At 42.5% G+C, this 13,020-nt stretch overlaps 1 protein-coding gene across 1 annotated transcript in view; it reads right to left on the bottom strand.

Moving 5' to 3' along the window:
* LOC149205767 (uncharacterized) overlaps window positions 1-8,407 on the bottom strand; it is a 41,991-nt gene extending 33,584 nt beyond the window's left edge. The window contains exons 1-3 of the mRNA XM_089397501.1: window positions 7,747-8,407; window positions 5,471-7,626; window positions 4,451-5,365 (exon numbers count right to left, since the gene is read on the bottom strand). Coding sequence (XP_089253627.1) covers window positions 4,451-5,365; window positions 5,471-7,626; window positions 7,747-8,407 — 3,732 coding nt within the window. The remainder of the gene's footprint in view (window positions 1-4,450; window positions 5,366-5,470; window positions 7,627-7,746) is intronic.
* Window positions 8,408-13,020: the final 4,613 nt, after the last annotated feature.

Below are 13,020 nucleotides of genomic sequence, written 5' to 3'. Positions count from 1 at the left end.
GAAAGGTATAGTCCATCTGCTTTTTGTTCAAATTTTGCTTTATCTATTACCGATGATGATCCCAGAACTCTGAAAGAAGCAGTAGATTCAGAGGATGGAAAACTCTAGAAAGAGGCCATGGTTGATGAAATGGAATCTTTGCACAAAAATGAGGCATGGGATCTGGTGGAGTTGCCGGCTGGAAGGAAACCCATTGGAAGCAAATGGGTGTTCAAGAAGAAGACAAATGCAGAAGGAAAGATGGAGAAATACAAAGCTCATTTGGTAGCAAAAGGTTATTCCCAGGTGTCAGGAATTGATTTTGGTGATATTTTTTATCTTATTTCCAAGGTAGCTTATATTAGATTACTTTTATCTGTTGCTACTGCTTTTGATTTTGAGGTAGAAAAGATGGATGTGAAGACAACATTTATTCACAGGGATCTAGAAGAGGAGATCTACATGAAGCTACCTGAAGGATTTGTGGTGAAGGGTAAGAAAGAACTGGTATGCAAGTTAAAAAAGTCTCTGTATGGGTTATAACAGTCACCAAGGATGTGGTATCAGAAATTTGATACATTTATACACGGACTTGGCTTCACCAGAAGAAAAGCATATCACTGTGTGTATTTTCAATTAATTGGTGACCAAGTTATTTATCTGGTCTTGTATGTGGATGATATGTTGCTAGTTGGAAATGACAAAGAAATTATGCAGGATTTGAAGACCCAATTGTCCTCCGAATTCGACATGAAAGATATTCATGCTGCAAACTATATTTTGGCCATGGAAAGTAAAAGAGATCGGGAAAAGAGGAAGCTTTGGTTAAACCAGAGGAAGTATGTCGAGACAATATTGTAGAGGTTTATTATGTAGGATAGTAAACCGGTGAAGGTTCCTATTCCTGTAGGTGTAAATTTATCTGCTGAACAGTGTCCCAAGACACAAGAAGAGGAAGAGGACATGTCATGTGTTCCATATGCAAGTGCAGTCGATAGCCTGATGTATGCGATGGTCTGTACTAGACCAGACATTGCACATGCAGGGGGAGTATTGAGCAGGTTTATGTCAAAACCAGGGAAGGAGCACTGGACAACAGTGAAGCGGGTTTTCATGTTTTTGCGTGGCACTAGTGATTATGGCTTGTGCTACCAAGGAAGACCAGGACTGATAGAGTGTTGGATATTCATGGCTTTTTTGATGCAGACTGGGCTGGAGATATGGATCAACGAAGATCTACAAGTGGGTATGTGTTTAACTTATTTGGAGGTGCAGTCAGTTGGATGAGTAAGAAACAATCTGTAGTGGCACTATCAACTACAGAGGCAGAATACATGGCAGCCACTCATGTAAGCAAGGAAGCAGTTTGGTTGTAGAGATTGTGTTCAAGTATGGGGTTAGTACAGGGAGCTATAAGGATAGATTGTGACAGCCAAAGTGCAATTTTCTTGGGAAATAACCATGCTTATCATTCAAAGACAAAGCACATTGATGTTCAATATCACTTTGTGACGGATATGATAGAAGACAAAAAGGTGTTGCTAGTAAAGGTGGACACTTTGAAGAATACTGTAGATGCATTGACAAAATTTGTGAGCTCTGAGAAGTTCTCTTGGTGTAGAGAAACAATGGGTGTTGCAGGGCTGGATAAATGACTAAGCTCTCCTGTGGCACCCTGTGGAAAGAAAACAACAAGTGGGAGAATGTTGGATTGTGTTATATTCTTTCCATGACTAGCCTACGTAGTTAACCAGGGGGTAGAGGGGGGGCGGCGGAGCCCCCCTTCGTTGCGTCGATTGCGCAGGGGGGGGGGGGGGGTTCATAGAGGGTTGGGAAAAGTTTTTTGGACCCTATATTAGGTTGGGCGGACCTACCTATGGTTTTGTGCATGGTTTTCGCTCATGGTTTTGGACACGATGGTTTTCGGTCCATGGTATTGGATGCTTCGACATGTATATATATGTATTGTAACATTGAAAGGAACATAATGAAGAATCAAGCTAGTAGTCCCGGTTTTGGGATCGAGGGGAAAATCTCTGAGTATATCTGTTTTATGTGTTATGCTCTCGCATTTGTTTATTTTATGTTCTTAGAATTCGTATGCAGGTAATTTTTGTACAGGGTTAAAACCTATCGTCCCTATTTAATAATAATTTTCCTCCATTGAATTATGTTGTTCCTTTATGCTCTTCCTCTGACTGCATGCACCATCTGTACAATTCAGATAATTATACAACTGATAGTACATTGTCCTTGAACTTCAATCTCAACTAGGTCTTTCTCTGATCTTATATGCATGAGTTAATTATGAGTGAATTTTCAATTTACTGGTTGATCACTGTAGGCACCACCACTCGACTGCAGGCAACACCACACTACATTTCAAGCAACACCACACGATACTTCATGCAACACCACACTGCACTTCAGGTAATACCACACTCGACTAGCCTCCTACTAGTTCCTCCATCAATTGGAACTAGTTTAAATGAATTTAACTCAATTAAATTGAATTAATTACTTACAACTCAAAATAAACTCAACCAAGGCTCTTATAATGTAGGAGAGACTCTACATGACTCTAGTTAGACCCTCAACTCGAATTAACCAAGCCAACAAAGTAAAATTAACTTGGTGAACTAATACAAGTTGTCATGGAATTACAATTTTATTCCTAATTTAATTCAAGGACAAAATTAAATCAAGATCTTTCTTGGTGCTATTTTCAACATTTCTTGTTGCAATTTTCAACAATTTATTATCTATAAACTTATTTTCAAAATATTTTGGAAACTTATTTCAATTGAAACAGAGAAATCAAAGTAGTGAGCACAAAATGACCATTTTGAAATTCTTAAAGTTAGACCAATGCTCTGAATCACATTGTGGCAACAAAATTCTTAACACATGTCTAACATATCAAACTGGACAGGCCCCGTCAACTGAAAAATATATATTTGGATGCCAATGATAGTTATCCATATCAAATGGAACTTGGTTTTTTATAAAACAATGTTGCCTAATTGGTCATATGGAAGTTCCAAATTCATAGCTTTCATTTCTATAAAAATATGGTACACTTCTCGCCCTCAACCTAATTTGGTACAAAAATCCATCAAATATTCATAATTGTTCAAATCTTTTTCACTATGCTTGATCAAGAATGAGTGTGCCTCTTTAACCCTCTGGTTTGGAAGAGTCCATTGAGAAGAATTGTATGAGTTCCATACAAAGCATTAATCCCTTCTTCTTTCAATTTCATCAAAGAGCTACACTGCACCTTGGACTCTCCCCATCAAGAAAGCAACTTGAATCATTATATCATATGTAATTGCATTATAGGATAAAATGAGAATGTTTAGTCAGAATTGCTGCAATATTTTGCAAATCTACTAAAAGAACGACAATAAATCCTCTATTAAGACGGAGCATGGCCAACATGCATCATGCCTTAACAGATGATTGCTCAAACCAATGATGGAAAACAAGAGTAGTGACAACGGTGTGCTTGAACGAACAATGCGCAACGTGCCTTGACAACTGCTTGCTCGAATCAACGGTGGAAAAAAAAAAAGTAGTGACAATTGTTTGATCCAACAAATGGTAGAAAACAAAAGCCAAGTCAATTGTCGGTGGTTAATAGATTAAAAAAGAATACATTCGGTGTAGTTATAATTTACTTGTTAAACCAGTGGTGGAACAATTATTATTCGCTGATATATCATCATTGTTATTCAAGGAAAATCATGTAATGTTAGTGGTCCATGCAAGGCAAAATTTCATTCCTTACATCCGAAGAAGACAAGCTCTTAGCCAAACAAAAAAATAATATTTGATGTTACATATGAAAATCAAATATATATATATATATATATATATATATATATATATATATATATATATATATATATATATATATATATATATATATAATATCGAAATATTAAAAAAAAAATTATTATAATTTTAGTGATTGAAAATATTGGATCGTAATTTTTTTTCCACTGGAAAAATCCGTAATTTTCATTATTAAGGAAAATTACATATTGTAGATGCTTTTACGCATATGCTGATGTTCACTTTGTACATTGTACCCTTTGCAAAAAGATTATGTATGAGTTTTCAGTTCAGATTTGCCAAGCAAGGCATTCTGTTTGAGCTGTTACAGTATGCCTTTTCGGCAACACATCTTACTGTTTCGACAAAAATATGTTAAGCTTATCAAATTTCATTTGTCATATACATGCAAAAAACTTCAGTTTGTTTGATGACCCGGTGTAGTCTGGTATCCCGGGTCTATGTATGGAAGGTGATAATATTTGTGTTCCTGCTGGCCTTGAATTTATGTGATCTCCCAAATACCTTTGTCCATCAACGCGACCTCCTTGGATAATTTGTCAGCGCCTTTGTTATGTTCCCTGTAGATATGAGAACATGTAATATTGTTAAAAGCTGCTTTGAGTTCGAGTACCTCATTCAAGATAATGTTGAGTGTGTGGATGTGACATGCATATATTCCATTGAACCAATTTATGATAATTTGAGAGTCCCCAAATATATTGATGCTAGTGCAGTGATGTCCCAATGCAAAATGGAGTAAATGTCTCAAAGTAATAAGCTCAGCAAAGTTGTTGGTTCCAGTGCCCAGACCCGCCTTTATTTTATAATAATGATGCTCAGATTTATGTATGATAAACGCACCCCCACAGCTCTGTCTGTTTGCAGCACCATCAAAATAGGCCCATGGGGTGCTATGATCAATGCATGGGGGAGGATTTGGGAGGCGGGTTTTTGGAGGGGGTGGGTCAGGTAGTTCTCTAAATGCAGCTATAATAGCAGCCTCCACCAGGGGCCAGTGAGCCTGCTTGTCTTCAAATATTATGCGGTTTCTTGATTTCCATAAGTGCCAGTTTACAATAACTGGCAGGTTGGTGATCTTCGATCCTTTGTGTCTCCTTTCCCACTCTATCCAAGCTTCTGTGAGGTCTGTTCCATCCCAATTTCCAGTGTAATTTATGAAGCTTTTAAGATTTGACCAGAGATTCTGAATTTTTCTGCATCTCAAAAATAAATGCTTCACGGATTCTGAGGCTTCTTTGCATAATACACACCAAGTTGGTCCATACTGTGCCCTGTGCATAAGATGTTCCCCCGTGGGAATCTTGTTCCTCAAGATACACCAGGTGAATAGTTTTGAGCGTGGCGCTGCAGAGTGTTTCCATATGTTATGCCACCAGCTAGCTAAGACATCAGGTTTCTTATGACTAATGAGTTGCTTGTAGCCTGCCTTAGGAGAGTAATTTCCATCCTCGGCTTGATTCCATATGAGCTCGTCTGGCCCCTCTATGATTATGATATGTGATTCGATCAGAGCCTCTCTGTATTCCTGCCATTCAGGGTGCCATCTTCGGGGCAGATTTAGGTGATGCGCTGTTTTCCATGCCTAGTGGAATATGTCAGAGTTTTCTTGATCAGAAATTTGCGCAATTACTTTGATGTCCTGTGTGAGGAGGTATTCCACCAGTTCTTGTGAGAGGATATGCCGCCTGCCACTGTTAGTCCAAGGGTCAAGACCGAGCCGAGCTCGAGTACCATCCCTGATTCTCCATACCAGATTGTCTCTAATTAAGGGAAGAGAGTGTATTAGAGCTTTCCATATGGAAGATATGCCAGATTTGTTCCAATTTGGAAGTCTGATCCAATCCAGGGTGCTGAGAGGCCAGATGTATTTGTGATAAGTGAGACGGGTCCATAAACTCTGAGATGTTAACAGTGCCCAGCTCATTTTCGCAGCCAGAGCTTGTGCGAAGATAGGGAGCTCCTTTAACCCCCAGCCTCCCCAATTCTTCGGGATTGCTATCTTTTGCCATCCGATCCAGGCGAAGATACGCTTGTCTTGACTACCTACCCATAGATATCTGTTGCATAGTTGTTGTAGACGAGCCAATATGTGCCGAGGAATCCAGGTGAGTGCCATCCAGAATATCGTGGTTGCTTCCAACACTGATTTGATCAGGACTAACCGCCCAACCCTGGAGAGGTATCTGTGACTCCAACAGAATAGCCTTTTTTCCACTTTAGCTACAAGCCAAGCCCAATCTGCGATCTTTTGGCTTGTGGGTTTTAACCAAAAACCCAAGTATTTTAGCCCCCTGTCCAATAATTGTGGGGTGTATGGGAAAGCCTGCCGGGCAGTTTGAGACTCATTTACAGAGGTCCTGGCCAGAGTTATGGTAGATTTCATCCGGTTGACCTCCATGCCTGTGGCTTGTGAGAAAAGATTTAATATGCGGAAGAAATTTGTGGAGTCCTGTATGCTGCCATCCAAGAGAATTAATACATCGTCTACAAACAGTAGGTGAGTGAGGTAACATTCTTCTGTTATCTTAAGACCTCTCAGAGCCCCTTCCCTTTTTGCAGTGATGATTAGACGGCTCAAACCTTCCATGACCAATAGGAATAGGAGAGGCGAGAGTGGACAACCCTGTCGGAGTCCTCTTTCTGAGTGGAAGAAATGGGAGGCAGAACCATTGATCAGGATGCTGAAGGAGGGTGTAGTAATACAGGCCATGATCCAATTTATGAGGGGATGTGGGAAGCCCAAATGGATAAGGATCATTTTGATATAAAGCCAACTAACACGGTCAAATGCTTTTGCGAGATTGATCTTCAGGAGTATACATTTGAGGTGTTTAGTCCAAATGGAATGAAGCGCTTCCTGGGCGGATCCAATGGCCTCATGAATCTGCCTATCCTCTAGGAAAGCAAATTGTTGGGGGGTGATGTGCTTTGATAGAATGGGCTTGATCCTATTAGCAATTATTTTTGAGATGATCTTGTATAGTACATTGCACAGTGAGATGGGGCAGAAATCATCAAAGGAGGTAGGGGAGTCGGATTTTGGGATGAGGGCAATGAAGGTGGAGTTTATGGCGTTATAGAGGCACCCCGATGTTCTGCTTTCCTCAATCACCCCAAGCAGGTCTCCTCCCATGAGATCAAAAAAGGCAATATAGAATTCTATAGTCCAGCCATCCGGCCCAGGACTCTTTTCTTTCTTGAACCATTTAAGAGTGCTTTCCAGTTCTTCCATAGAGACAGGGGCTGTGAGATCTGCAGAGTCCTCATCATTTACAAATCTAGGGAAATGAGTGGCCACATTGATGATTTCTGCCAAATTTGTGCCAGCAGGGCTCTTGTATAAACCTCTGAAGTGCTCCGTTCCAAGCTGGGAGAGCTTGTTGAAGGAGTCCGCAAAACCTCCTTCAGGTAGGGGTAGATTCCAGATAGTGTTTGCCACTTTCCTTCCCTTGGCATAATTGTGGAAGAATCTTGAGTTTTCATCCCCTGCTTTCAGCCATGTTGCCCTACTGCGCAATCTAAGCGATTCCTCCCTCTGCCTGAGAATATTGTTCTTCTGATTTTCCAATTCCACCAGTCGGGCTTTGTCATCTCCCGTAACGAAACCCAGATTCCGCTCATCCAGAAGGACTTTCAATTCTTCTTCCACTTGTGTGATCTGAACATCTTCTCTTGCTTTCTTTTCTTTTGCCCAGTTGATAACTAGGTGTTTTAACTCAGTAAGATTTTTACAGAATTCCCTAGCCAATGATGATTCTCTATCAATGGGATGCGCTTTCCAGTAGTCTGTAACCAATTTAGTAAAGTCTTGGTCCTAAAGCCACACATGATTGAATTTGAATGGGGATTTTGGCTTATGGTGAGGGCCCAGGATTTCCAATAAGATAGGGGAGTGATCTGATATGCCTCCCGATCCCACCCATTGCTTGTAGAAATGTAACTGATGGATCAGGGGTCCTTTCATCAGGAACCTGTCTAATCTACGAGCTAATGTAGATGCTCCCACCCTTCTGTTTCTCCAAGTGGGCAGTGGTTTCTGCATAGGTATATCAATGAAGTCATTCTGATCCAAGGTATTTCTCATGAACTCTGTGATGGTGTCCACTTGCGCCATTGAACCCCATGATTCCCTGAATCCCATTGAAAAATTCATATCTCCTCCCAGAATGATTCGATCAAGAGCCATTAGATTACGATTGAAGAATTGTCTCCAGAAGCTTTCCCTCTGTTGGCATGGACCATATATGTTGACAATACGAAGGGACAAGCCGAGATCCGCCGAAAAGATGTCTGCTCCCATGAATCCTTGGCCACCCCATGAGGAGTCCAGCCTGATAGATTTTGGGTTATAACCAATTGCCAGTCCCCCCGATCTTCCGTTAGCATCAATTGCCAGGAACTTCCATCTGGCCGCCAGAGTGCTTAAGGAAAGAGATATAGCCTCTGCAGGGCCAAGTGTTTCTTGAAGGAGAATGATATCAGGTAATTCGACCTCAAAAAGTCGTTTGAGAGCTAGTTTCTTTGGGGCACTAGCCAGGCCCCGACAATTGAAAGATAGACACTTCATGGGGGGCTGATCCTCGGGGATTTGGCTACTCTAAGGACCCCATCAATGGTGGATTGGCGCCCAGATGCGACTTCCGCTCCTGCACGCCTAATGGCTTTGGAAAGATCGGTTTTTCTGCCCCGGGAGGACAGAGATCCAGGGCCCAGTGGGACAATACCCAAACCGGCCTGCGGTCCAGAGGCGTCCGACTGAGAGGGCCGAGGGCGAAGGGAGTAAGGGTGGGAGGAGGGCTTCCTGGAGGATGAAATCGAGGAGGGCGAGGATGCGGGAGGTAAAGAGGGCGGAGCAGTAGACGAGATCAAGGGGGGCGAAGGGATGGAGCAATGCGCCATGGTGCAAGTTACATTTGAAAAAAGGAAATCAGATGAGATGCCAGAAGAAATAGAGGGAGGGATAAGAGTAGTACCCGAGGCCTGTGCGGCTGCTGCAGCTGCCCTAGCCCTTGTCAGTGGAGGAGAAGGCGAGTCTAGCTTTTTCGGTCCTGCTTCGCTGGAGAGCCCTGAGCTGATGCATTACCCTGAGATGGGCAGGGGATGATGGGCGAGACTCCTCTGGATGATAAGGGAAAAAAAATTGGAGAGTCTTCCGGGCTTTTGTTCAGTGGGCAATCCTTGAAGAGGTGTCCCACTTGGTGGCAGGGATTGCAGCGAAAAGGGACACCTTCGTAGTCGAGGATTTGAGTTCTGCTGTATTTACCCCATTGCAAAGTAATCTTTTCCTCCAGTCCGTCTCGGGTATCCAAGTACACCAGTACACGTGCTAGGGTTCGTTTCTTCGTTTCCACATATGAGCGGTCATGATCTAGGTACGTGCCCAGTGCATTTCCAATTCGGATGAGTGCTTCCTCACTCCAATACTGTAGCGGCAGCCCTGGCAGACGCACCCATAGAGGTCCTGCTCCTATCTGTTCGCGCTCGGGATCAAATAGGGGGCTCCATCTCTTAAGTAACACTGGTGCCATTTCGATGTGCCAGTACTGTGCAAGTACTAAATTTGTGTAACCCTCTTTCACAAAGTGTAAGGAGAACCACCCCCTCGGGAGAACATGAACCTCCGGTAATTCTATGAGCAGGGCCCCCCAGATTTCTTTTACCCATTGCGTCAGTCTGCCTGCTGAGAAAACACGCCCCCGCACATGTCCTACCAATACCGTTCGTGCCATGGTCATTGTTTCCCCTAGGTCCGATGGATCGCCGAATGCTATGGTAATATCTTTGGCTGTCGCTCTGATACACTTTGATTTCCGCTTCTTCATTCGTGGCGCCGACGGATGATCCACTAATGGGTTTTTTACTCCATCCAGGAGGGAGGGTTTCGTGGCTTTTACATTAATGGCCGGGGTGCCGAAACATCCTGATGGCCGCGTCCCTGTGTCCTGGAGGGTTTGTGCTTCCGTCACCCGGGTTCCTTCTTGTGCAGGAGCTGGATCGTGAGGCGGAGATGGAAACGGATCGAAGGACAGAGAATCGGGAGAGAGGGAAGTGAGGAGGAGTGTCGTACAAGGTGAGAGGGGCGGGGCTTCCAGTCCGGGCGACGAGGCAATTGCGCGAAGGGAGTGCGGATCTGGAAGGGAAACCACAGGAGAGGTGTCCAGAGCGTGAGTCTCCGCTATAGTCGGTGCAACAGAAACCGGGACCATAAAATTAGGGCTGCTGAATATTATATGCCCTTCCAGCGGATCCTCGGAATAATCCACGAGGTCCGTTTCCATAAAACCCTCCATGTCGGTCAACCGGCTGTTAATCGGTGTTGAAAGCTGGGCAGGCGCGAGCTCGACCCCGTCATCTGGTACATGTACAGGCCGGTTTATGGACAACAGCCTGCGGTCATGTGGTTAATAGTGAGCTCTTACCCTAATCCTTCGCGGTCTCGGAGCTCCATCCCTTCGAACCCCGCGTCATACCTCCGTTCCGTCAGAGCCCGATCCGCGTCGTTCTGTCATGGTTCCAATCAAACATCTACACTATTCATCATATGCTCTCATATTGGATCATAATTTATGTTTCTATACTTTTCAAATTAATATAATTTTAGTGAGAATACATTGGATTGTAGTTTTTCTTTCTAAATTATTTAAATTGAAATTGTTTTTAATTTTAGAATATATATATATAATTGATTATAAATATTAGAAAACAAAATAGTCCACACGACCTATAATATATAGTAATATGATATATTGTTAACACACTCCATGGTGTTAAGGTCACCTTTGCAGGAAAAAATCCACTCATGGGTTGGTATAGCCAAGACCGAGTGTGATCCTTGGGTGAATTTGATAGCTTGGATGCCCCAAGTTGGAAATTTCTCAAGGCAAAGGTTAATCGTGCAATCATCTCAAGAATCACCTAACTTAACAAACAAAATAAAAATAAAAGGTACAAAAAATAGAAATCTAACTATTTATAAATTATTTTTTAATTATTTTAAATAATTAAAATTTATGTGTAACCATGGTGACATTCTCAATATTTTGAAGATTATATTAAAAGAAAATAATTGCTGCACCTATATATATTAAATGGTTGGGAAAGACCTAAAGGATCAATTTCGAATAAGCACTAAAATACTTATTACATCATACATGTTATGTTTTTTGTTTGTTTGTCAAGTTTTATGTGATCCTCCAAGGTTGACCTGTGGCTTGAGGAGTTGTGACCTAGGGGCATCTAAGCCGCCAAAGTCACCGGGGATTGCACTCGGCCTGGGCCACACAATCCCTTAGCTGAATGGATTTTTTAGTATGCCTCCTCCCCCTAGCACATGGCACAACCACCTCCCGTGAGGTTTGATCCTGGGTTGCCTTGCTAATGAGGTCCATCCTCAACGGGTCGTGCTAGTGAGACTTGACACATCATACATGTTATGTTGCTAAAATTAAAAAAATCATAAAAACTAACTAAATTATAATCTCATTTTAAATTATTATTATTATTACTAATAAATAATTAATAAATTAAACTTTATTTTAAATTATTGAGTGGGCCTTGTTATCACCCCAAGAAACTCACCTAGGTTATATATCAGTGATGCTCGGGAACATTACAAATTCAACAAAATGTTGGATAAATGGTGGATGAATGAAACAAATGTTGCATATTCAAGCCAGATAACCACTTCTACTATGATTGACCCCAGACATGGGTGAACACCCCCAGACTACAAGGCTTTTAGCCACCAATTACTCACAGTTTGAGGATAAGGTGATAATGGAGAAGACTAACCACACCAGCAGATGCACAGGACCCTGTGATGGCCGGCTACAACCAGTTAAAAGGTCTGTAAATCTGTTTTCTAATACACAGACAGGATGACAGCTCTCTGGCATTAAAATAACAGAAACCTGCAAACAAATTCAAAGATACATGCTAAATCTAACACAGAGGTGGGGTGACAGCCCCTCTAATGCTAAACATTAACAACATAAGAATAAATGCAAAGCAGCCACAGCCTGGAACAAGAAGAAGAAGTGGAAAGTGAGCAATCAACAACAAAAGAAGCTTGTATTAGTTGGAAATGAAGACCAGAAGCTGCAGGTTACACAGTAGTTACAGTCTCCAGAAGTTGAAGCTTACAACAGAGTAACACTCATCACACACTCATCCCCCTATTACACTCTGTCTCCTCAGTAAATATGGAGGTTGATTACAAAATATCTCTGCTACTAAGCGTGGAGGGGTCATAATGGACCACCAACCACATTTACATTCAGATATGGGTCGTTGCTGCAATTTGACTACTTTAATGGATGATTTAGACATTCTCTGGTGTTCTGCAGTCTTCTACTGAGCAGGTGGTGTAATGTGTACAAGGCCCCATGATTGATTAATAACTTGATCTACTCGAGGCTATCTTGTTTGTCCTTCGGCCATCCTGTCTTTAATTGCAGTAGTTGAAGCCTTAAATGCGCAGAGAGCAGAGTAGCTGATCGTTGTTTTCCTTCCTCGACAGCAGAGAGCAGTCGAGAATTAAGGTTTCATGGCGGAAGAATGAGCAGGCCGGGAATAAATCTCAGTCGTTGGATTAAATGATCAAACAGTGGAGATCGCATTAGAAGGAGCTATCAGGAGGACGGGGCGAAGTGAATATGCACCATCAGATCACATATACCGATGGTCGAGATCAATTGATAGGACAAATGGAGAGATGGATGATCGGGATTAACAAGGGTCGTTGGATCACTGTCGGGCAGATCCAACGGTGATCACGCACAAAATTTGCGCAGAGTTTAAACGGCAGGGAAAGGCGGTTTTGCGGGCAGGCGGTTTCCCGCACCGCTTTACGACAGTGGGCGGTATTCGTACCGCGGGGTGTGATCCAGTTATATTGCGCCGCGTGGCAGGAAAGTTCGGCGAGAAACCGCTTTCCCCGCTGCCTAACAGACACACAGGTTATGGGAAGAGAGGAAGCGACTGCTGTCGATCTAGCGATGGACGACCAGATTAAGAGGAAGGAGCACGGGGTTTAAACATGACTGTTAGATCGCGGCAGATGCGATCAACGACTCAAATTAAAAGCGACAAGAAGGGCTATGAAGGCACGAGGTCACATTATCAGGGTTTTATGACATGTAAACCCAGCACCCGAGGGCTAAACGAAAAATAGGTTTAAAC

This window comes from Pinus tabuliformis, chromosome 1_2, assembly GCF_031772625.1.
Source record: "Pinus tabuliformis cultivar Carrire ecotype Pingquan chromosome 1_2, CPIR1, whole genome shotgun sequence".
NCBI lineage: Eukaryota > Viridiplantae > Streptophyta > Pinopsida > Pinales > Pinaceae > Pinus > Pinus tabuliformis.
Note: the sequence above shows the minus strand (reverse complement) of the source record. Positions and strands in the feature narration are given on the sequence as shown.